Source organism: Miniopterus natalensis, chromosome 1 (genome assembly GCF_054644295.1).
Source record: "Miniopterus natalensis isolate mMinNat1 chromosome 1, mMinNat1.hap1, whole genome shotgun sequence".
Lineage (NCBI taxonomy): Eukaryota > Metazoa > Chordata > Mammalia > Chiroptera > Miniopteridae > Miniopterus > Miniopterus natalensis.
The window spans coordinates 159,174,798-159,201,340 of record NC_142081.1 but is presented as its reverse complement, the minus strand read 5'-3'; the positions used below and the strand labels follow the sequence as shown (position 1 = coordinate 159,201,340).

General features: G+C 43.1%; 1 protein-coding gene across 1 annotated transcript; it reads right to left on the bottom strand.

The window, feature by feature from the left end:
* Positions 1–768: 768 nt before the first annotated feature.
* On the bottom strand, positions 769–10,677 carry LOC148094463 (uncharacterized). The gene is made up of 4 exons (XM_087816394.1): positions 10,636–10,677; positions 6,700–6,765; positions 2,545–2,625; positions 769–1,200 (listed from the first exon to the last, which is right to left on the bottom strand). The coding sequence occupies exons 1-4, from the start codon at positions 10,675–10,677 to the stop codon at positions 769–771; spliced, it is 621 nt and encodes a 206-aa protein (XP_087672520.1).
* Positions 10,678–26,543: the final 15,866 nt, after the last annotated feature.

Genomic DNA, 26,543 nt, shown 5'->3' with positions numbered 1-26,543 from the left:
TAGTTTTAGTTTCTAACCTGCTCACTCTTCCAGTAGCATCTCTCCCAGTTCACTCTCTGAAGACCCTTGATCAGTGCAGTTACAGCCACGTGGAGGAGAATCTGTTTGATTTAACTCTGAAGAAAACTGGTGCATTTTAAATTTTTCCTGCTACAACAGTCCCTTTCTGAGCTTTTTCCTTTAAGAAGGTTCCAGTATGGAATTATTCTGTTTGTTTCATTCTGGGCTGTCTCTGTCAGGCTGGAGTCCACAGCTCAAGTGTTGGAAGCCAATGGATGACATCAGGATTATAGGAATAGTCTGAAGAACTGTAGGAATTAAAAGTGTAAATGACCAACATCAGAATCTCTCCAGATTTGGTAGAAACAATTTGAGAATAGCAGATTCCAATCCCTAGGGCAGGGTAAAAATGCAAAAATATAAAGACAGGAGAGGGCAACCATTGGCAGATTCCTATGGCTTCCCAATTTTGTTTGTAATTGGCTTTTGAAAAAAATCTTAAAAGCGCAGAGCTGATTTAGAAGTTTGCTGTTTTATTTTTAGGTAGCAGTGAGAAATTGCCTCAGAGTCGTGGGGCATGTGCCAACATCACTTTCCTGGGTCTGAGAAGCTTCTTTACAGAAGTTTCATTCCTAGAGCAGTTGGTGACTGGGGTGAATCCATAACAAAAATAGGTTGACAGGTTACATTACCATGGCTGATTGATGGGGCCTGGCAGGTATGGGCCTGGGTCTCCTCCCAAGAGGAGAGGGCACTAAGCACTTCAGTTTACACATCTCCTCGGGGCTCCTTAGTTGTGGGCACAGTGGGGGTGCTGGTGCTGTGAAGTACTCCCTTGGTGGGGAGACCTGGAGTAGTCAGAACTTGGGGTATCAGGGGAAACCTGGTTGACATGCCAAAGTAGTTCCCCAGGTTCCCACGTACAGAAGTCTCTCCAATGTCCTCCAGTGTCTTGGACTGGGTGGGGAGTGTGAGGACAGGGCCTCTCGGAGCTGTGCTCCCCAACACAGGAGGGGTCAGAGTGGATGAGCTTTGTCTAGGAATGGCAGGCGCTGGCACAAGCTGGAAGCTTGCCACCACGTTGACAGTGGGTCTAGTTGTATCCGGTGCTCCAAAAACATTGGCAGTCCGCAGAGCTAGCAAGTCGGCTGTCTTCCTGTCAAAAGCATTCTCTGGTTTCCCTTCCAGTCTTTGGAGTGGCTGCAAGGAGAAGGGCAGAGACCAAGTTAGAGAGAGCACTTCCCGGCTGGAATTCTCGGGTGGCACCATGCTAACTGACAGAGCTGGGCCTGAAAGAGCCTGGGGAAGTTGGGGTGCGGGGGGGGACCATGCACATGTAACTTCTTCAGACGATAAAGGGGATCCTAAGGCTGGGGTGACGTGCAACAAGTAGATGTGGTTGAAGCTGGGCTAAACCAGAAGACTAGTGGCTTTTGCTTGAGTTGCCTAAATTCTGAATGTCATCTGTCCCCTCAGATGCAAACTTAGAGCACAGGGAAACAAGCCGTGGGGATGGGTCCATATCGTAGCCATGTAGAAAGGTCCTAAAGTATCCTTAGACCCTGGCATATCCTGGTCACCACCACCCACCACCTGAGTCCTTTCCATGCTGGTGCTTTGACTAAACAGTTAAGATGGGCTAGATGTTTTCTGTCCTTTTGTTTTATTTCCCTCCTTTATTATCAATGTGACACAATGCTAGGACATTTTCAACAAAAGTTCTTCGGAGCACAGCTGTGCCGTATTATACATACTCCAGTACAGATCAGTTTGGCCTAGTGTTTTTATATCTCTGTTCACCTAGTTATCATCATAAGTCATATGCCTGTTAGAACAGTTAAGTGCCACAAGCAGATGTGAGTTAAGTCAAAGTTTTTCTTGAGCACAAGTTCTGTTGGCTATGCTAAGGGAGCCACTGAGCCTTTTAGGCAGGAGTCAGAGGCCACAAACATCCTGGTCGTCATGCCCTGAATGACTAATTGTTTTGTTGGTGGTGGGTGCTATTTTAGTCTTAGGATTTTCTTCAGGATGGTACTAGAATTCAAGTGGTTGGTTTCAACTCTATAACTTCTAAACTTAGCACAATACTGAATTTTTCTAGAATGACAGAGGTATTTCATATGAAAAGAAAATCTTTTTTACTGAGTTCAAAACATTTCTTTCTATTTGGGTTCAGTACACAAGAGTTTGAAAAATTCAGATATACTCAGATTTTACCAGTCCCTCAAATATTACCATTGTACTAACTTTCTACAATTCAAATATGGACTTATTTTTTAAATTATCTAAAGCAAGCATTCAATACCAGGGGCAGTGTCCCCAGAGGTCACTGGCAATGTCTGGAGACATTGTTGGTTGTCATACGTGGGAGGTAGGGCATCTATAGGCGATAGCCTAGGGATGCTGCTAAATATCCTACAACACACAGGACAACCCAAAAACAAAGAATTATCCATCCCCAAAGAAGTAGTTCCACGGTTGAGGAACCCCAATCCAAGGTAACTCAATTTGTTTTTTAGGAGAGGCAATATGCTATTGACTTACCAGCAGCTGAAATATGTAGTAGCTTTTTCTGTGCCCAGGACGGCTGTCACTGCTCTCGTCTGACAAACCAAGCGCCCCTTTCTAGAAAAGAAGAATGAAGTTCTTAGAACCCAAATTTTGTTCAGTCTGTGGCTTCCTTTCCTAAAACAATGGTTGGAATACTCCATGCTTTCAAATTAAGGTATAGAAACATCTGTCCCTGCACTCTTCAGAAATAAGGTGATCGTAAATGATTTATCTAGTTTACAGACTCTTACCAACTCTGATATTTAGACATTTTTTAAATTGTTTGGAAATATCTGTAAGTGTTGCCCAATTCCAGGCTATCTTAACTAGAGCATACTAAACACAATTTGCATTTTACTTCGGGCTTCTGTAAACACCGTCTATCCACTGCAGTCCTGTGACAGCCCCAAGTGGATATTCAGGGTTAAGTCCATTTGCCCCTGCTCTGAGTGATCCTAAGCTGAAGTTCCAAGTCAAACGACGTTTTGGTTTGTGACAATGGGGGGAAGGAAGGGGAGAGGTGTTGCGTTATGTGTTGCATGTGTATATTTGGTCTTCTAACAACCAGAAGCTCTGGCCATGGATTTACACAAATATTTATGGGGCATAATTGAGGAACCCTTTAAGACCAGTGCCAGTAACCTAAGTGAACATGTCCAGTAAGAGTTGATTTGATTACAAAGAGTGAAAAAAAGGAATGAAATATGAGATGCATAATGCAGTTGGTAGACAAGATTCTTAAAACATCAAACCTCTGGGTGAGGGACAGCTAGTTGTAGCTAAAAGGCAAAAAAAGGAGTCCCTGGTAGCCAAAAGATTGAAAATATTGCTTCCAAATTCAATTTTAACACTAATATTCCAGGACGCTATGATTGCATTTTCACTGAGGAGTTCCAGTTGCAACCACAAGCAATCAACACCCTGTTTTTCTAAGAATTTAGTGTCGCTGGAAGAAACTTAAAAGCAGAAAAAAGTATGTTTATGTATATGGGGGAGAAGAAAATGAAGCAGAGCCACAAACAAGTAGAAAACACGCAATTACTTTGGATCTTCTTCCTAGGGGAAATATAGAACTTGATACTGGAAATGCTTCATATTCAGTGCCATAGATGAAAACAGAACAGGATGTCACTCAGAAGGGTCATATTTTTAAAAAGGAAAGAACATGGCACAGGACGTGTGTGTGTGTATGTGTGTGTGTATAAATTACTTATCTTTTACTTCATAAATATAAAATGCTCATTGCATATAAATGACAAAAAGATACAGATATTGCAGGTGGTTTGTGTGAAAAACGAGAAATTGGAAAGATATTTTCTGGATTGTTGGGATTCTAGGAGTGGGGAAAGTTATCGATATTTAACATCCTGGCATTACCCTGACATCGCAACATCATAAGAAAGAGAAATCGACCGTCCCCATTCCCACGCAGCCTCTCCTGCCCTCCCTCCCCCCTCCCTCCCCCTTCCCTCCCCCCTCCCTCCCCCCTTCCCTCCCCCCCTCCCTCCTCCCTCCCTGCCTCCCTCCCTCCTCCCTCCCTCCCTCCCTCTCCCTCATGAACCCTAACGAGGAGCATCTCGTGCAGGATCCCTGGGCGCTGGCCACGCTGAGATACCTCACTTTCGACACTTAGAGAGTAAAGCAGCCGACTTTTGTGGCTGCTCAGAGCGCGGGCTGGAGGCTGGAAGGAGAGTCCTGACTTGTGAGCTGGGACAGGGAGAGAGTGTGGGCCTGAGCACCATTTCTCCATGTTGCACTGTGGGGGAGTGGACAGTAGGTGGCCTTTCCATAGGGCAGCAGCCCTGAATCCTAGAAATCCATGCACTTCTAGAAGGTCTGCTTGAAATTTATGCACAATGTTCATGTGGGCGTGGAAGATCCACATAGATTCTCAAAGGGGCACGACTCCAAAAGAGGTGAAGACAGGGGCACGGAGCGTGTCAGATAACCCTGGCCCTCACCGTGTCCTGAGACCCTGTGTGTGTCCCCAAAGCACTTCCTGTTGAATCCTGCCATGCCGACTAGGATGAGGGGCTGAGCCCCAACTTGACACTAGCGAGGGTTCAGTGAGTGAATCCACGAAACAGCCAGTGCTGAGCTACCCAGTTCCACCACTTACCCCTTACTTCTTCATCTACCAGAAAGAGGCGAGAGATCTGTGTTTTATTTCCTCTGTGACATTAAAGGATATTTTTAGAAAGAAAATATAATATTTCCATAGAAACATAAAAGGAACAAGTGTCAAGGATTATATTTAACTCATTAGTTAATGAAGGAACTGGCAAGATGTTACAACGGATTTTAAAAACCTCAAAGTACCACACATTTATACTCAGGCATAGACTGTCAAAATGAATCTACAAATAGTGCAAAACTTGTATCCACAAGGCCATAGCCAATTGCATCCCACCAGACACAGTCTGCATTTCTATGCACAGGATTTAATGACTTTACTATCAGCTTTATACAAGTTAACTTCTATCTCTCCAGAGCGCTCAAATCCTCACAAAGTCAGAGAAAATAGGGATAAATGTGCCAGCTAGAGCATCACTGAATTGCATCTTTCACAATTTTTACTTACGGTGCCTTTAGTTCTTAGGTTATTTTCTTTGAGACAGGCCTTATATGTCAGTGGGCACCAATTCAGTGTGATTTGGGAGACATTGAGAAGATCCTTTATTATCACCCGAGTCTTTCTTACCTGTTTGCCAGGTATCTGAAATTCCACCTTGGGAACTTTAGTCTTTGAGTGGGCCTTGACTTATGCCATGCAGAACCCCCCCCAACAGTCACGTTTATAAGGTGCCTTTGAGCGCACAGAGCACTTCCATGTTTATTAACACATCTGATTCTCACAGCAACTCATTTTATAAATTATGATACCTGGAGTCTTGCCCGAGGTGATGGGGACCTAGTGAGTGCGCACTGGGGACTTGCACCAGTTCTGGTTTCAGAAGATGCCCAGTTCCTGCTAGGCTAACTTGCCTTAGAAGGCCAGTGCTTCTGGGAGAGGTTCCCCTGAAGGCAGACAGAGGCACTGGAGAGGATTCACACTTGCTCACAGAGGCCCTTCAACACCATCCTTGAAAATGGGAAGTTCATTCAACATTCATGCCTCACCCACGTATTGAGTGCCTACCTTGAGCCTGGCACTGGGGTCATAGTATTGAACAAGGCAGAGTCCCTGTCTTTGAGACCTTAAGTTCTAGTGGGACAGGCATCCATCAAACAACTATCTGTGCTGCAAATTACTCAGGACTGTGAGAAGTGCCGCCCAGACCGCAGGAGGCATAGTGAACATATCTGGGGGGATCTAGTTTCGGTGAGGGGGGAAGAGGGTCAGGGAAGCACTGTTCATGCCGCGCTCTGGGATGACTAGATGTTCATCGTTGCTGGGAGGAGGGCCGCTCTGAGGGAGAGGTGGAAGGAAAAGTATTACAGGCAGAGAGAACAGCGGCATGTTGAAGCCCCAGAGGCAGATGCTCACATCTCCACCCTTCTCCTCTTCCATCTCCCTCTGTGCCTTTGGGCTCTTCCTGCTTTATCATGAAACAAAAACTTAAATGTTCCCCTAGGCGGAATGTGTTGAGGGGATATTCTTGAGCAGAAGGGCCTCCCCCTTATTCAATTCAGACTCCCTCTTTCCCCACCTTGAGAAGTAGGGTCAGTAAGTTAAACATTGTTTCTGAAACTTTACTGACTCCTAAGTAACTTATAGTCACCCCCATTTTACCAAAAATGAATTTAGGTCCTTTCTTTTTTTTTTAAAGGCTTTTTTTTTTTTTTTTATCTTTATTGATTTCAGAGAGAGGAAAGGAGAGGGAAATAGAAACACCAATGATGAGAGTCATCGGAGACTGAGCCTTCAACCCTGGCATGTGCCCCGACCGGGAATCGAACCTCGATCTCCTGGATCCTAGGTCGACGCTCAACGGCGAAGAAACGTCCAGCCCGGCATAGATCCTTTCTTAAAAGAGGGAATGGATATACAAGGGTGCAAGAATGGGGAGAAATTGACCTAGTTAATCTTATCTCCAGAATATCAGAAGTCTGGGTGCCCTGCAGACCCAGCAGCGCTTGACTCTGTTCCTCTAGGTCAGTCTAGAGGCCCCGCCAGGGCAGGAAGCAGGAAGGCACAGCATCACTCACCATCTGAAGTGTGAGGACTCCGTGGAGGAAGACCAGCAGACTCACGCACTGGGCCATGCCGAGGTGCTGAAAGCACAGGGAATACTTTTTTTATTCATATAAACAAACGTGTATGTGTACACATACATGATGTCTAGGTCATTCAGCCTTTATTCATTTGACAGCGGCTGTACTGGGGAAGCAGCAGTGCACAGAGGTTACTAGAGTAGGCTGGCTTTGAAAGCCTGACTTTGACACATGCTGGCTGTGTGACCTGGGCAAATTATTTAACCTTTTCGTGCTTCATTTTCCTAATCCATAAAACGGGGATACTATTGAAAGCTATTTTAAGGATGGTTATGAAGTTGAACAAGGTAGTATATATGAAGCATTTAATATAGTGCACAGGCCATGGCCAGGTAGCTCAGTTGGTTAGAATGTCGGCCTGATATGCAAAGGCTGCCAGTTTGATCCCTGGTCAGGGCACATACCAGAATCAACCAATGAATGCATAAATAAGTGGGGCAACAGATCAATGTTTCTCTCTCTCTCTCTCAAATCAATAAATTAAAAAAATAAATACATAAAAATAAATAAATATATACGTATATAAATAAATAAATAACAGTGCACGGAACACAGGTGGCCCTCCATGTTTTAGCTTTTATTGTTACTACCATGCTCTGAGCAGGGGACCAAACAGATATAGAGAAAAATAAAACAAAGACTTGGCTATCAAGGAAGTCACAGTCTATTTTAAGAGATTAAATAAAAGGAGCAGACTTCTGCCTCCACTTCCTAGTCCTTACATTGGTTACTCATAAAATATTTGCTGAGAGAATCCATAAAGTGGATGCAACTCAGGGAGATTTTGATACGAACAGTGTCCTGCACAGCTGTCTAGGTCAAAGGATGGAACTTTCCAAAACAGAAAATGCCTAAAGCAGAAATAACTAATAGTCACATGGGTCTCAGAGAATCAGGCTCTGGTTAACTTGACACCATCAACATCCGGGCTGCTTCTTGACCGAAATCACCTCAACCCATTGCAGGGCGGTGGACACCTTTAATTTGTTGTCCACGGAGGCCCTTAAGGTAGTAACCAGGGATCCTGACTCAGCAATGTGGTGGCTGACTCTGCAGCCTCCTCCAGGAGACCCACTGAGCTTGCTGACTCGAGCCTGGAAACAGAGAATGGAGGGTGCTCCCCAGCTGGGCTTATTTCCTGGTGATGAGAACGCCCTGCAGGTTACTCCTTTGGAGGCAGGAACCACCTGAAGAGCTCTGATGTGAGTGTTTGTTGACTATGGAAGGGGACCAGAACATGCCACCCCAGAATGTGCCCCTTTGGCATCTGAGTTATTTTGAACTAAGACCATTGAGAACCAGCAGATACAGGAAAGATTCTGAAAACAGGGCATAAGTTTTCCTCATGTAAAGGAAATACCTATTTCTGAAAAGTGTGTGCCTTTCCCTGCCAGGAAGAGAAGGACTCCTAACAACTCTAACGTAGAAGGCACTGACTTGGATCTGTATATTAAGCCTTACTAAACAACCCTGTTACCTTTCTCTCCCTTCACATAACTCACCTTCCCTGGCCTACAAGCCCCCAAACCCCTTTTTCTTTGTTTTAGCTTAAAATTGTTTATGAGCTCAAGTTCTAACCACCCCTTCCCATTGCTCATCACTGGCTGTGCCCAGGTGGACATGCATGGTGGACTTGTGAATAAACTTCTGTTTTGTTTCTCTTGTTAATCTGTCCTTTGCCAGGCTAATTTACAGGGCTCCAGCTGAGAACCTATGATAGGCAGAGGAAAAATTTTTTCCTTCCCTACACTATTTCATGCCTATCCATCACCCCTAAATCATTTATTGAGAACTTCCTATAGTCCAGGCCCTGTGTAGAGTGCTTTACACACATTGTTTCACTTAATCCCTGCAGTAAATGCATCAAGTGAGCGTTTTATGTCTATTTTATAGATGAGGAAGTCAAAGTGTAGAAGAGTTAATAACTTCCCCAGGGTGGCACCAAAGTAGGTGGTAGAGTCAGGGTTTGAATGTCTGTCAAATTCCAGTTGATTCTTTCCAAGTGACTCAGATCCCTAGACCTGTTTCTTGACTCTTTGGGGTGAGACAGGACAGTAGTCACGTGTATTTTATCACTTACACAGTGCTTTTTTAGAGGCGTCCTCCCAGTCCATGGTATTTTGTTATAGGAGCCCACGCTGACTAAGACACAGGCAGCCCACTGTACTGCTCCCGAGAGTTGACCTTCAGGCTCCTTAGCTCTGCATGTGGCACATGGTACAGTTCCAGGTTTCGGGACACCTCTGCGGCTGGGAGCTGACTCCCTGCCATGGACAATGATACTGTCTACTTCCATTTTCCCATGAGGTCTAGGGTCTTCCTCCAGCATACCCTTGACCAGCACCCCTGCCCCAAATGCTGGGCCTTTCTCACCCTCCAGTCAGACTTCTGTATTGAGGAAGGAGGGCAGCTGGACAGACTTTATGTAGACAGATTAAGCTGACACTCTGTAGTATTGTCTGAGGAATAGTAAACCCCAAAGCTTTCCTCTCCACCCCTGCCTGTGATATTGTCTCATAGTCTACCTTTAGGGAGTCATTTTTAAACTTAAATTACTGCCCCTCCTAATAATTCAGTTAAATTCAATAAATGTTTACCGAGTACTGTGCAAGGTGGCAGGGACACAAAGAGGAAAGATATCACCTTTTACAATTAAGGCTTGTCAGGCCTGCTAGTCACGCAGCCCTTTCTGAAGGAAAAGCACCCTGGCCAGTGCAGCGGGCTGGCCGCGTTCCCAGGGACCTGCTCCATAAGAATGCTCCGTCTCAAAGGAGAGTTAAGCTCCTGGTTTGGTCAGAGACGATGGGCAGTGAAACCAGGCCTGCCGGCGAGCCCGTCAGAGAGGGTAAATTTCCCAGGCTCCCAAATAACTCCAGGCACCCAGAGGACCACCTCAAGGAAGTCAGGCCAAGTGGGGAGCTATGTCAGACAATAAAATGCAATAATAATAATAGTAAGACAATAATAGTGAAGCTAATCCTTACTAAGCCTTCGTGACAGGCAGTGCCATATGCTCTCATTTCATCTTTATCAAGCTCCAAATTAGACTTCGATGACCAGTAAATGGTGAAATTACCTGCACTGTTAATTTTTTTTAAAGCTTGGCTAAATGACTTTAGGAAAGACACAGTAAACAATGTGAGTAAAATGCCCTTTGTCCAGTAGATGCTAATTTTTAAAACAGATCTTGCAGGCATGGGGTAGTTTGTGTTCTTACTTCAGCTCTTCTATTCAACTGCACACTCGTTTACAGGTTCAGCAAAAGGAAAACATACATCAGGACTATAGTCGTATCATTTCAAGTTCAAAACAACAAAGAGACGTAAGGAAGAAGCTTCCCCAGCTGCAGACTTTGCTGATTCTGTCACTGCCGTTTCTCTACAGCAAAACTGCTCAGGGAGATGATGACAATGAAGGAGAAAGAACTGGAAACCTAGGGACTCATCAACAGGATCGCTTACCTCTCAGATTTCTACAACCGTGGGCTTCGTTTGTTTTTATTGTTTTTTTACCATGCATATCATCAATAAAAAAAGTGTGAGCTTGTACCCCTTATATATTTTTTATCATTTAATTTTTTATCTGTTTTCAGCATGTTCTGCATATGTAAAAAGTACATTGTAGGACTCACTAAAAATAAGTCTAAACGTATGAAATTTCAAAATACAACAATTCTAAAATATTGTTCTACCCCAGTGGTTCTTGTTGTCCACCGCCAGGCTACAAACAGACCACTCTAGTGAACATCGCATGTTGCCACATCCACCAGCAATAGCTCCAGCACCATCTGCTGCCTGAAGGTTCACTAAACCCCAAATAAATCAATAAACCAGAGCGTAGGCATTTCCCTCCAGACCCCTCAGGACTTACCTGCCGCCGCCGGAGTGCTCTGAGGCAAGCAGGAGACTCCATTAGGGAGTAACAAGGCATTCTCTTAACCCTGCAAAATGCTCCTGGGAAATAATTCTGTGGTCTGGGGTGTTTTTGAGACAGGGGCCTTGCAAAACATGATGTCAGATAGGGAGCCACAGTCTGTTTTCAGGATTTGTTTTTGAGAGAATTGCTTACTCCTGGCTTTGCAGCCAACCAACCGCACATAATTATACTGGAGGGGGAAAGGCACTTGAGGTAGGTGAGGCCAGAGGGGTCTGAACACACATACTCATGAATTCCTAACCACCAGAGAACCCCTCAGACAAACAGAACCAAATACTATAGACAAGTAACGTTTGAAATGGTGTGCGTGCCAGTTTTAGTTTTTCAATCAACTGAGTAAGAACTTACAACTGTTGGAGAAAAATATAAGGCAGATGGCGAATTCTAAGGAAATGAACCTAAGCATATCACGGCACATCTCCTTTTGTGCTGGCCTTTGTCTCAGACGTTACTTTATTATTCAGAGTTCAGCATCTGGCTGGTGCTCGCTGTAAAAAGCCTTCCACTGCAGGAGGTGAACACACTTGCTTCTCACTGTGTTCCTTCCAGCCGATGCCAGGAAAGCACGAGGCCTGGTGGGCACACAGAGATGAACCGGAAAGTGTGCAGCTCCTGCAAGGGAAGCTCATTCACCAGAGCTTCCCAGCGAGCGAGCCTGCGTCCCGGCGAGAGTGCGGGAGACGCAGCCGGTCGCTAGCAGAGGGAGCCGAGGACGCCGGGAGGCAGCCCTGCTCCAGCAGGCGGCATCCGCTGCCGGGAGCCCCTAATGGCTGCCCCGCCACACCCCAGGCTGGGCACCTCTCGCCCAGCCGTGCTGACCCCGGGCTGCTTGCTGAGCCAGCCTCTGCGGCCCTCAGAAGGGCACAGAGCTTACTTCTGAGGACTCCTGCCGAGCAGCTATTCTCAGGCCTGGCTGCGCGTGAGAACGACCCCAGGCATTTTTTAAATGCTGATGCTCTGCTCCCTTCCACAATCAGAAATTTCAGTTCAGTTGGTCTGGGATGGGGCTTTGGTATATTTTTAAAAGGTCCCCAGATGATTCTAAAATGGAGCCAGGGCTGGGACGTTCTGGGCTGCATGTCCCTCCAGGACCCAGCTGTCAGGATGAATAGGACTGTGTCTTTTATTAGCCATGTAAATATTTGTTTTGCTAAGTACTCTATTTGTCCTCAGTGCTTTGGTCATAAAAATGTAATTCCTAGCTCCTAAGGTATCTGCTATACATTCAGATATGTTTTATTATTTTTCACAGCCATCGGACCAGGTGTAGCAAATACTGCTTCTGCTAAAGCAGTGAGAAGCCAGGAGGACAGGGGCCCAGGCTCTGTTCTCTTGTTTCCCTAGTGCCTGGAACCAAAAAGATACTTAAAAATTATTTGTTGAATGGGTATATAAATGAACAAAGTTAAGACCATGTATGGACTACTGAACTAAAATTTATTGAGTGACAGAATCTAGATAAAAAACACCTGTGTGTGTGAGAATGCTGAGGTGGGTCTAATCAGGTAAGTGATAACAGAGGTAAATGTGAGGCCCAGTTCTTCAGTCCAATGGGACAGGTGCAAAGATATCAAACATGTTCTCAGCGATACCTAGAAAGGACTTACTAGTTACCCAGGAAGATAATTATAGTCCCAGATCATATTAATCGACGTAGAATCCGGGATGTAGGAGGCAATCATCTCATTTCTGTCATTTTCCAGATCACATCTGTGGTATTGTGTGCAGTTTTAAAAACTATCATATGTAAAAGCTAGAGAATATATGCAGAAAACTCCTAGGATGCTGGGAGAAATCAAACCATGTCTCAAAGAGAATGATTGGAGAAGTGAAGAATTTTTGGTTGGAGAAACTTGGGACTATGAGCATTACTTTTATTTATTTGAAGGTTATCATTGAGAAGACCATCTAGATTTATTCAATGTGACCCGAAGAGTGAGACTACGATCAAACTTTAATTCCACACAGAGAGTCGTTTTCCAAGAACAAAGATACCAAAGAAGGATTGTGGAAAGGGCTGCCTTGCATAGAGTGAGCTCTTGTTGCCAGGGGATCCTGGCAGATTGTGCGTCAGGCAGATGCCTGGATGTGATCTTGCTTAGAAGCAGGCCCAGAGTGGAGCCTGATCTTGTCTGCTTTTCTAACAGGCTCCCAGGTGATTTGATTCAATGGCCTTTAAGGTCCTTTCCAAGTCTGAGACTTTGGTCTCTAACAAATAGATGCGCGTTCTCTCCTATGCAAACGCCATTCCCTTTGATTTCTAGGTGTGGCCCTGTTGCAACCAGTTATAAAAATAAAGCTTTGGGAAACTTTCCAAATGAGGCCAAAGTCCCTCATGAACAACATGTAGTGACTTTTCCACCACAGAGGAGCTGAAGGGAGTAATAGACTGTGATCACTGGTCTTAACTGAGAGGTGAAGAGATGCCCAGCTGGTGCGGCTCAGTGGTTGAGCGTTGCCCCATGAACCAGGAGGTCACGGTTCCATTCCCGGGTTGTGGGCTCGATTCCCCAGCGTGGGGCGTGCAGGAGGCAGCCCATCAATGTCCCTCTCTCATCATTGTTTCTATCTCTATTCTTCTTCCTTCCTCTCTCTCTAAAATCAATAAAAACATACTTTTAAAAAGAAGTGCAAAGATCATGCCATCCTGTATTCTGAAAAGCGGGCCACATATTTGTAGATGGAGAGTGAGCAACGCCTGTAAAATCTTCCGTGTTCCTTTTCGCTTTGTGCATCTGTGTAGACAGATTAGGAAGAAGCTTGTCACTTTACCTCCAAAATAAAACACAAGGAAATTTGAGTGCCTTTCCCCAGGGCTTCATCAATTTCCGTCCTAATTAAAAGGGTCAGAAAACCCCCTTTTCTTGCTGGAAACATACCAGCAGTCTCTTGTGGGGCTTGAATGGAGGCTGGGGACAGACTCCGTCTGTCCTCGGCCACCGCCCCAAGTTTGGCAGAGACTGCAGGCTGCACGCCCCTCCCCAAGACTATTTTTCTTCTTTTGCTAGAGAACCTCTGATTTTTACTGAGGCATATGACTCCCCAAAGAATAAAAAGATCCTATTTCCTAGATTACTTTGCGTATCCTCCTGATCCCCCTTTCAAATGCTAACATTGATAGAAAAGGACATTCTATTTGGAAACAATACAGAGATACAAAAAATTTTCAATAAAGGGTTGTCATTTTATTCAACATAATGAAAAAGGCACGTTGTGATGTGAGGGGCAGTGAGAGAATACGCCTGAGCTTCCGCTGTGGTGATGATGCCCGAGGGAAGACGCTGCGTTGGCCTGTGACGTTCTAGGAGAATCATTCATCGCCCCGGCCCTTGGTGGTCAGGGGCACTGGTGGCCGAGGGGTGGAAAGAGTAGCGTTTATTTCTGGTGGAAATGCTGTCATAGGCATCACGGTAGTTCTTCCGTTCATTGGTGGGTTCCTCTGATAGAGCAAAAATCAGGACAAAAATGCATTTATAAATATTACATAGCTAGTATTACTGGCATAAATAATTTTAAGTTTATACAGGAAGGGAAGGATTTTCAACCAATATTACATTTTTAAATTTTTTTCATTAACTTATTACCAACTTCCTCTACTTTGTGTATGACAATCAATGAAATTTCAAATGTTCTCATTTGATCTATAAAAAGATAATCGCCCAGCGGGGCCTGGCTCAGCTGTTGAGCATCGACCTGGGATCCAGGTGATCGCTGTTCCATCCCCGGTCAGGGCACATGCCCGGGTTGCGGGCTCGATCCCCAGCCGGGGGCGAGCAGGAGGCAGCCGATCAATGACTCTCTCATCATGGATGTTTCTCTCTCTCTCTCCCTCTCCCTTCCTCTCTCTGAAATCAATAAAAACATACATTTTTTAAAAAATTTTCTTCTCAGATACTTTTAGTAAGAAACATAGTGGAAGTTTAAGAGGACTATTGGTTAATAACTGTCTTCAAGAAATTAAACATTTTTCAGACAGAGTCACAAGTTTTGTTCTTCCATTAATTAACAATTTTCTTAGTCTGTGAAACATTAGTAATTTATAAATAATGATTTAAAGCTTTTAAAAAACATATAAAAAGCAAAAGCAGCCAATATAATGAAAACAAAACTCTCAAACATGATTTCACATTTCCTATCTTTCCCTTATTTTCCTGAACTGTCACTCCTCTTTCAAGTCTTGATAATGATAGAAAAATAACAAATAAAAACTTACACAGGTGTCCAAGTGTTTAAGTAAACTTTGAATTTGCTGCAAGAAAAAACAACAGTTAATGACATTTAACAGTTAGGGAACTTTGTTTCAGTTCAAATCTATTTCCAAATGTTCTGAAGAAAATAAAAACTTCAAAGTCAAAATTGCGCAATTGCTTTCAGCTCTGTGATTAGTAAAGAGGCTTGTTGAAATGTAAATTGGACAATCATGTTGAAGAGAAGGGAGCTGGGAGTGAACTGAGATGAATAACAGTGTAATAATTTTCCAGATATTAACTCTAGTGAGAAAACAGCCAGAGGCCCCGGACCCAGAGTGATTTATCTCTGCTCTTCTGCTGAGACCACGAAGGCAAGGGAAGGTGAGAGCTCAGGTGGAGAGCAGAGCGGCGGCTTTGGCAGCCTCTCTGAGCAGAAGCCCGAGCCTGGGAAGACACCCCATCGCCTTCAGGAGGAGGCAGAGCAGCAGGCACTGCTCCAAGAAGCCACAAGCTGTGGATCAAAACCTACGCAAATGATAATTACTGAAAATAAGTATCAAATTATCTCAGAGCTTGCTTGGAAAAATAAGTAGTAATCTGTCCGTTGAGAAAAATTTTCTGAAAGGAATTAATACATGTAACATTTTATGAGGAATTCTGAATGTTATGATGGGTGTATTTAACAAGTTTACAATGTGATACATTGATAGTCTACAGGGGATCATTCTTCAATGGACTCTTAAAAGGAAAGACAAAATATTAAGTTGCAAAAAACAAAATATTCTGGTGAGTTCTGGGTTCTAGTTAATTGACTTCAATTTAAATCAGACTATGTTAAACTTATAAAAGAAATTTCATGACTTATGGCATCCCCTTATTTGCTAAAGAGAAGTATCTAAACTAGTTGTCTATTGAGAAAGGTGGTGTTCACCCAAACAAGAGGCGACTCAGGGCTGGTGCCAACTTCCACAGGCCTGGAGAGGGTCTGTTTCCCTGCAGACGATTCTCCCAACCGGCAGGGCTGCCTGCAGAATTCCTGGCTATGTCAAGGCTATTTCCTATGCTTTCTACCTTAGATTTTTAGTTTCTGCCTTAGAGCACATCTTATAATCATACCTTATGTTCCTGAAAATATTACTTCTTAAAAATGTCAAATATTATCTCCCTAAATCAAATAAATCTTTCTAGGAGACAGGAAACATTTTTAATTTAGGTTGGTTTTTAAAAAGGGAACAATTACCTTCCAGATGAAGAAATGATATCGATGTCCATAATGAAATTTTTGTACCTGTGAAAATTAAGAAGCAAACTATGGAGACTGAGGAAATTGATAGTAATGATAATAAGAGTAATGAATTAGGAAATTTAGACTGAATTCCTTAAAGGCAGGGGCTGTGTTTTGTCACCTAAGTAGTCCTGGCACCTAGTGTGACTGCCCATCTCTTATAGATATTCAAGAAAAATTGGTTTATAGAACGAGTGAATGAACTTGCATATGTTAACATTAGTCACTAATTGTTTTTAATACCGGAATTATTACTTCAGGTAATTCTTTCAGCCTATTCAAGCTCTTCTTTGTTCACAGTAACAACTTGAGCTGTAGTCTTGCTTCACCTGCCACTGGGCTACTGATTGTCGTAAAGTTTATCAAGGGCTTCTCCAGAGCAATCGCTACTCCGGCTGCGTGCCCCTTGCTCACAGTGATTCTCAGCCTTGCGGCCCCGTGGAATAGTCACCTGGGGAGCTTGTAAAAACCCTGCGGCCTGGTCACAGTGAGCCCAGCCCAGCTAAGTCAGATTTTTTTGTGGGGGGATCCAGACATCAGGATTTTAAAAGTTTCCCAAGAAATTCCAAAGTGCAGCCAAAAATGAAAACAACTGCTCTTCTCTGGGGCCAGGAGAGCTTTCCCACTGCGCTTGATTCAAATCTCTTGCTTTTTAAGAGGCTCTTTTAAGAGAGGTTGAAAGAGCTGCTTTCTGCTCCAAAGAAATTTAAAATGGAGATGATCATAGATCCCAATGAAAGACTTTTTTCTTTTTTTTTTTCTTTTTTGAAGATTGAGTATAACTAAAAATCCAGAAAGCATGAACCAGGACTGGTTTGCAGAAACAGACATTAAGGAGTTACTTACTGGTATGGAGTGAGCTGTGACCAAAAGGAAAGTGAGCAGAAGCACCGCTTTCATCTTTTGAGGCTTCTACAAGTAAAACAAAAGTATCATTTCTTAACTGGGAAAATATGGAGCCCTTTCCTACTTAAGCAGCACGACACTGGCTGAATTTTATTAAGGAGCTTGGCTGAAGGTCATGCCATTGGGAACCAAAGGATGTATAGATATTAAAAACTGGAATAGAGATTATGATGCGAATTCCATGAGAATGGTGTGTGCCCTAATTCAGGATGTACATCTCACACACACACACACACACTCGTGCGGCATAAAACATTTAATACTTATTAGGAATGTCTCCCCAGCGAGTTAGAAAGAACATTGGTCTATTCTAGTAACTGCTTGTAAAAACACAGCTTTAAAAATATTTATCATTTCATTGGATTCTTACAATGACTTTGATAGGTAGCTATGATTAGTAGAATAGCCACTTAGGAGTGGGTATTTTTCCTGTCTACAGACCTATATTATAATGTACATTGTTTATTTGATGCATTAGTAAATTCTCATAGGTACAAAAGATTTCTGTTTTCTACTGTATCGTGGTGACTTTTATTTTATTTCAACCATTTTCATTTTCACAGAAACAAGAAAAATGTCAGTGTTAATACTACATCTTTTAAATGATATAAAAAATGCCTGTTTTGTTGTTTCAAGGGAAAAGAAGAGAGATGAGGCATCCTGAAGATAAATGTAACTGCTATATTTCTTCATCAGCAGAATACTATAGTTTTCATAAAGGGTATACCAATTGATTCATTTTTGTAAGACATGTGATTTATGGTAACTGTTTATTATAAAAATTAATTCTGCCATTTGAAATACTTTTTACAAAAAGGGCTATAAATATAATATTAAAACAAATCAAGACAGAAAATAACATATCCAACCATCTTAGATCTGCAAAATGCCATAAAAGGACACATTCTGAACCAAATTGCCAATGGCCGATTAAAAAACCCATCTTCAAGGTTCAACAGTATTTGAAATGAGAAGAGAGGCTTCAAGAGAATGATGTGAAGACCAAGTTTATGTAAATCACTGCCTATTAGGAAGGCCTACATCTCCCGTGTTCCTCTCTTATAAGTGCTGATTTCCCCTTATTTTTCCTTACAGTTCTAAAAATATGGAGGAGAGAAGGACTGTACATTTGCAGAAACTTTTTAAAATTCCATTTATGTAGAATGTTTGCCACTCTTCTTTTTCTATAATTTGTTTTCAGTCATTACCTATTTTAAAGTCCTACTATAACCCAGAGCAAACATCAAAGTAACATATTCAAAATAAATATACGTGTGAGCATATAAAACAATAAATAAAAACATATGCCAGACTCTAAAAGTGAACTAACGTTAGTCACCACATTAAACTAAAGTCTTTAATTTGCCTATGTCTTTAACAAGATAACATAATTTATAACCAGAGGGATACTACCTTGTACTCCAGGAAGAGTGAAATGTCCAGTAGTCTTAATGAAGACTTCCTCTGAAGTTTCGTTTCCAAATGATCTGGCTGATTAAGAGCTATTTATACCTGTAGATATTAATGGCCTATAATATCAGCACATTACAAAAATGGTATCTGCTGACCCTCATTTACATAGGGACGGGACAGGGATTTCCTATCAACGCCTCCTTCTTTGTGGGGCTAAGACCCTTGTCTTTGATCATAATACCCTTGTGTGGTTATTTATGAGACATGAATAATTCTTTTAGGAGACTCTAAGGTTTTGCTAATGAACCATGAGGACAAATAATTGCAACAACTAGGAAAGTACCCTAATGAATTCATAGTTTGGTTAGGAGCTACACCTTGAGAATTTCAACTTAAAAGATTTAAGATAAATCCATGGAAATGCATGAATCACGCAATTACGGAGGAAGTCGAGTTTCCCCATGTCATTCTGTGGGAAAACAGCCTTTTGACCTGGGTAAAGGGAGGGTGCAGTAGCCTGAGAGTCAGCCCCCACTCTGCAAAGAAGCGTGTTTAAGTGGAACAAAACACAGTAAGGGGGCATTTGAGCAACTAGTGTCTGGTTAACCCATTAGGAGACCCCAAGACTTAGATAGTTAAGCGGGAAGAGAGGTTTGAGCACAAGAGAAACTGTCTGGTTCTCTTAGTAGTGTGGACGCAGACAACCAGGGGATGGGAATAGGGATCCTGACTAATGTGTTAGGACGACCCAACCATGAGGAGGCTTTCTCTTTACCCCCTCAGAAAGGCAGGGATGATATCATCAGTGTAACTTAGAAAGCTCTTGGGTGATTGGATTTTTGTTCTGTCAACACTTGGAAATCCATTAAGAGAGGCATAGAGTACTCAGGTCTTTGACTGGTCTCTTCCTGTGTTAGACTGTGAGTGGATTTAGACTGGTGTTATAATCCACTGGATGCATACTTGCTGAGGCTGGCACAACGGTCGGTTTTCTTGAGGTTAGTAGATATGACTAAGTCAAGAAGCTGGCCTACATTGCTAATCCACATTTTTTTCAAAAAAAAAAAAAGGTGTATTTAAATTTTTAAAAATATCTTTTTATTGATTTCAGAGAGAGGAAGAAAGAGGGGGAGAGAGAGATAGAAACATCAATGATGAGAGAGAGTTATTGATCGGCTGTCTTCTGCACACCCCCAACTGGGGATCGAGCCCAAAACCCGGGCATGTGCCCTAACTGGGAATTGAACCGTGATCTCTTGGCTTATAGGTTGATGCTCAACCACTGAGCCACTCCGGCTGGCATTGCCTTTCATTTTTTACACTATATGGCAACTATGTAAATACAAACTCATTGTAAACACTAATTTTAATAGATGCTTAATAGTTTACTAAAGATGAGAATGAGAGAAGGGAAAATAGTGTGTGATGAAATATGGCAGACCAAAGGACCAGGAACAATTTTCTAGTCTGCTACCCAGTTCCATGGTTTTCCCACCTGGCCAGATTCTTACCTGTAAGAAACGAAGGCTGTCCTGTTGAGACCTTGATTTTAGCCCAGCAATACCTGAGTTCGATTTCTAACCTTCAGAACTGTAAGATGATAAATTCACGTTGCTTTATTTGTTATAGCAGCAATAGGAAATAACATCACCACCTGCAGGTTCTGAAGCCCCATCCTACGTGATTCTGATTCATCCTTCTTTTAAAAGCTGGTATTTGTACAAGTTCTTGGAACATTATTTAGAATATATCTTTTAATCCACTAAGGAGAATGGATTTAAAGAATATAAGTCATGTCGGTAAAATATTTTGCCTTTGGAGATGTCATTTGTCTAAAGCATGTTCAGACGAATACTTCTCCTGATAGAGGGGAGTGTAAGTACAACCAAGTGACCAGAGAATCCAGAAATCAAATTTTAATCCATACTCATTTTAAGTGAATTTGGTAAATGTGTTATCACTTTTGCTGAATTCTGTTATGTTTGCTACCTACTTCATGGAACAGTTTATTTTTTAAATTCTCTTTTATAGTTAAAACCCTTTTTATTGCAAAATTCAACACATCCAGCGGGAAGCTGGTGAGCATTTCCTGTGAATGACACACACTAAACGTCCCGTTCCTCCAGGTCCTTCCCCCCGGGGCAGGTCAGCAGCCCAGGGCTCCCAAGGTGGCCATTGGCTATTGGTTCTGTGCTCTTACCTAAGAGCCAATTATCTTTATTCTTGTGGTAAACACACTAACAATATGATTACAGTTGTTAAAACTGCTGCTTAGTTCAGACAAGTGTTCATATTTTGTCATAAAAACCTTGGAGCCTTATGTTTTGTGATGATCATAGCTCCAGCCTCTGTCTCCAACTATAATTTTTGCTCTGATTCAAGTAAAAACAAAGCAACACAGAAACCCTCTAAGGTAGAGATTTTCGATGTGGCCACACATTAGACTGACTTAAAAATAGTTGTTGATGTCCTGGTCCCACCCCCAGACACTCTGATTCAATTGATCCGGGATGGGGCCCAGGCATCAGGACTTTTTAAGACTTTCACTTCATAAGATTATTCTAATGTGGAGAAACCCTGTTCTAAGGGACTTGACCCCTGGGGTTCCCGTTCTGCCCCCTTCCTTTTGAGACTCGAGGCCCCTGAGAATCCTGCCGCAGGGGCCTGCTGGGCTATCCCACCAGAGGAGGGGCCCACAGCAGGCACTTTGCCTCTGCAACGTGGTTCCTTCTAAAAAAGCTGACAGGACAAAATGCTTTCTTTACTCTTTTGAGTGGAGTTAAGGATGGCCCAGTGATCCTGTGCTTGTTCCCAGTGGCTGGGGAAATGGGATTGCTGCAGAATACCCCGAGGAAAGATGTACAGTAATGACAGCCCAAAGCTTAAACGTGCAAGAACTTCTGGTGCAGGAAACAGCTGCTGGCGAGTGCACTGACCAGGGCCGTGTGCGCAGCTCGCAGGACAGGCAATCTCTCCCCAGCTCACGAGGGACGCCCGTGGAGGGCTGCTGATGGGGCGATGTTGACAGTGCGGCTCACACAGTGCAGCCGGGAGCTCCCAGCTCCCTCTTCACTTGCCCATAAACCTGTTCACTTGCCCAGCTAAACAGAGGCTAGAACTCCAACTAACGCTGTCGTGTTCCACACGCAACAGACATGGCAAAGCAGTTTCCGTGGGTCCCGCCGGTAAGAAGGGAGACACAGGGAAATGTCTGAAATGCCCCTCCCAGGCTGGGAGGAGGCCAGCATCCACCGGGCCAAGCAAATGCTCCCTAGTTAGGCTGGGGGGCCTCCCTTTAGCCAGGACCGTAAGCATAAATGGGGAAGGCGCAGCCTCAGTTCACCTGGGAAGGATTTGCTTGGGAGATTTGGCCTAAAAAAAAAAAAAAAGAAAAGAAAAAGAAAAAGTGAAGAGGCCCTCAAGCGAGGTCCTACTTGCTTACTAGAGACAGCCCTGTCGGCCGCCCGCCTGTCATCCACCAAGCCAGGGCGTGTGCTCTAGATGCAGGACCAAGTGCTGTCCCTGAGGGGTCACAGAGACGGGGCATATGGAAATGCCACATGCAAACGAAAGTGCAATACGAACTCGATGGTGGTTCACGGCCTTGCCACTCAAAGTGTGGTCTTCAAACCGGTAACGTCAGCCTCACCCAACAGTTTGCTAAAAATGCTACTGAGTGCACTTTTGTTAAAAAAAAAAATAAATTGTGCTTAAATGTCCATAACAGAAAATGTGCCATTTTAACCAATTTTAAACGCACAATTCAGTGGCATTAAGCACATTCGCCTTTTTTCGCAGGCTCACCGTCTCTGCCTCCAGCCCGGGGTTTCAGGGCTCAGCGCGACTCAGGGGTGCAGGCTCCGGAAGGTCTGCCTTGTAAGGTGACTCGGGAACTCTGACCTGTCTCTCTGGCTCATATCTGAAACTGGGAAGGTTACAAAACACAAAACCCTTTATAATCAGAAAAGATAAATCTTCCATCAGGAAGGAAAACCTAATGGAAAATTCCACGAGAAATTTCTGAAATTGCCTGACTGTTCTTGTGCCAGCGACTGTGGGATCGGGTGTGGCCAGGTGGGCACAGTGGGTGTACGGCTGGACAGGCCTGTCCTGAGGAGTGAACATCTAGACCGCACCTCTGGTCATTAAAAGTTGCTTGAGAACTACATCAACCAACACCAAGTCTTCTTAATGATTGCTCAGATCTACTCATTGGTCGAAGCTCAATTAGACAAAAGGTTGACAACCCTGGCTGTACAGGGGAATCAATCACTTGTGAAGCTTAAAAAAAAAAATCCCTAGCCCAGGCCTGTGTGGCTCAGTTGGTTAGGCATTGTCCCATGCCCTGAAAGGCTGCTGATTCGATTCCTGGTCAGGGCACAAGCCGGGGTTGGGGGTTCAATCCCCAATAGGGGGTGTGCAGGAGGCAGCCAATTGATGTTTTTCTCTTGCATCGATGTTTCTCTCTCCCTCTCTCTTCCTTTCTCTCTAAAATCAATTTTTAAATCTTTTTTAAAAATCCCTATTCTACTAATGAACAAAATAAACCTATGGACAAAATAAATCCAGAGACATAGAAGCATGGAACAGACTGACCAATCTCAGAGGGAGGGCAGGGGTGGTTGCAGGTGGGGAGAGATTAACATAAGAATTTAGAGGCATATATGCATAACCCATGGACACAGACAATAGTGGGGTGAAGCCTGGGGGGAGGGGTACTGGGTAGAGGGGATCAATGGGGGAAAAGGGGACATTTGTAAAACTTTCAACAATAAAGATAAAATTTTTTTTATATCCCTATTCTAGGACCCACACCTAGAGATTCTATGTGTGAATAAATGAACTAGTGTTATCACATAAACAACTATTAGCACTTGGGTAGTACTTTATGGGTTTCAAAATACTCTTTTATACGATTCTCACATTTAAATCTATGACTCCCCTAGAAAATATTGTTGTATGATGTCCATTTTACAGATGAGCAAACTGAGGCTTAATGAGATTAGGTGATTTCTCCCCATACCAAATTCCAAAAAGCTAATGAATGAACTGTGTTTATTTAACCCTTGTCCACTCTGAAGCTTAAAGATTGCAGTGGTTCTCATCGGCTCTCGTTGTGCCCTGACAAAGTCGCTTTGTTTGCTTTGTCAAGTATGTCGTTTACTCATCCCACCTTAGCACTGACGTCTCATTTTAAACAATGCTTATTATTTAAAAATTCAAACCAATAAAGTAAAGAGAACATTGTGATTAACCCTCACGTCATCATCGCCAGCTTCAAGAAGGATCAACTCGGGGCCAGCGTGATTTCATCCAAACCCTCACACACCTGCCCCCTATTTTGGAATAAATCCCAGTAATGTTTCAGTATGTTTCTCTAAGGACTTAAAACAAAATAACTTCAATATCATTATCATACCCAAAAAATTAACAGTAATTCCTTAATACCATCAAACATCCAGTCAGTGTTTACATATCTTTGATTGTCTTTTTTTAAAAAATAATAATTTCTTTGATTAAGGGTCTAAATAAGTTCTATACATTGCAGTAGCTTCACATGGGTCTTAAGTCTCTTTTAATCTGTAGAATTCCCCTTTATCTCTTTTTGTCTCCTTGTAATTTATTTGTTGAAGAAAGCAGGTCATTTGTCCTGTAGAGGCCCCAGTCTGGATTTTGGGTTACAAACGCTTGCTGACATTTAACACATTCCACCTGGGCCTCTAGCTCCTATCATTTACTGGGTAGATCAGGAAGCTTGATCAGATTTGGGTTGGGGTTTTTTTCCCCCCAAATTCCTTCCTCGGTGCTGGAAAGGTTTTGTGTGAAGATAGCAATTTTGAAAACAAAACCAATTGTCCAAGCTAGCCCTCCAGCAAACATGAGCTCCTGGCTCAGAATTAAGGAGCTTGCCTTTGGCCATGCTGTGCCATTTCCGCTGGCAGGACCCCTTTCCTAACCCTGGGTTCGGGTGGAGTCCTGTCCCTCAGACACGCCGCCTCCACCTGTCTGAGCCTCAGCCTCTCCTCCTTTCCTGCACCTGCAGGCATTCTCTGGGAGTGGGCGTTCCCCGAGGCCAGATAACTCTGCCATGCTAGCTGGTGAGGGAATCAGTGTTTTCTGGAAGCTACTGTTACCACACAGAGCATTTGCTCAGAGTGACATCTAGTGGCTTTAAAAATTACTGATGTGTACTGGCCCTTTTTATTTTTTTAAATTCTCACCTGAGGATATTTTTTCCATTGATTTTTAGAGAGTGGAAGGGGGGAGAGAGAGAGAGAAACATCAATATGAGAGAAACCCATTGATTGGTTGCCTCCAGCACGAGCCCCGACTGGCCAGGGCTGCGGTGACCCTTTTTAAACAGGAAATCAAATTGTAGATTGGTTTCTATATAAGTGTTTTATTGTATTTTTATTTTAATTTTTTCCCCATTGCTTTTCAGAGAGAGTAGGAGGGAGAGAGAGAGAGAGAAGCATTGATGTGAGAGAGACACATCGAGTGGTTGCCTCCCGCACGAGCCCCGATCCAGGCCAGGGATCGAGTCTGCAACCGAGGTACGTGCCCTTGGCTGGAATCGAACCTGGGACTCTTCAGTCTGCAGGCCAACGCTCTAACCACTGAGAAAACCGGCCAGGGCAGTATTTTATTGTATTTTTAATAACAAAAGTATCCCATAATCATAAGAAAAACCTCAAAAGATACTGAATAATAGTAGCTTTAGCAATTAAATTTGTTTCCAAAATTTCACTCAAAACTTTCCTGCAGCACCATGTAAATAGAAAATGAGAGTCCCACATAAACCCACACCCAAGACTAACCACAGCTAATGGTAAATTATTTTCTTTAATATCTACATATTATTTCATAGAATTGGGGAAGGTAATAATTTATTCATCCCATCCCTCATTGGTGGTCTTTAGAGTAGATTCGTTTTTTTGATATTACAGACAATGCTGCCAAGAACACCTCTATTCCTGGAGTTTTTGCACTCCTGAGAATTTTTCCTGGAGATAGTCATCTAGAAGTGAAATTACTGGGTCAAAGGGAATGAACATTTTTGCACCAGTTTACAACTCAACCAATAATGCATGAGGGTGCTTATTTCCCCACATGCTTACACGACTTAAATGAAAGTCTTGTGAAGCTTGTTTTTTATCTTTTTGTTAAAAAAAAAAAAAAAAGAATTTTTTGTTGCCATGAGTAGGTTGGATTCTGTATGATACAGTTTTTTCTGACCATTAAAATTTCTGGAGACAGTGTGTACTGAATTTGTAACCTGGTGGTAGATTCCAACTTAGAAACAAGGATATATATTTTTTACCCTTATTAATATTCATTGAATATTCATCATACTCAAATGATATCTATGGATGCCAAACTGTGTGCCTGGCCAGGTGACACAGACGCAGTGGAGAACCGTGAAGAGAGCAGAGGCGGAGACTGGCACGTAAGCAGTCACGCCACCAGGCTCCCTGGAAGGGCCCCAAGGCAAGCTGGTGGCCCAGGGAAGGAAGTGCGGACGGGTGGGCCAAGGAAAAGTGTCACAGAGGAGGAGGCATGTGAGCTGCGTCTTAGAGGATGAGGCCAACCCAACCAGGGGAAGGGCGAGTCGGGGGCAGGGAACCAGCGAGTGAAAGGGCTGGCAGAACTGGGGTGCTGTAGGAAGGTCCAAATAGCTAGAAGGGCTTGGGAGGCAACTCAGATCTGAAACTGTAGAAGGGAGCACAGGTTACAGCGGAGTCTGGACTCAGTCTGCGAGGGTGCTGCTGCTCAAAGCCTGGGCACTTTCGTTTTCAAAGAAAACACTATCTCAATAGCGCACTTGAAAAGCCTATTTCATTTGCCCTAAGATACCAGAAAAATAGATTTACTATAAAAGAAAGAAAGAAACCGAGTACATTTGCAACAGCTTAAAATTAAAATTAAATTATATATAATAATGAATCTAATCTGTTTACAGAAAACACATGCCCAAAATTATCTTCATCTGAGGAAAAATTAGTTTATGATCAGTGAGTAATAAAGAAATCTAACTCTGTATCATTTTG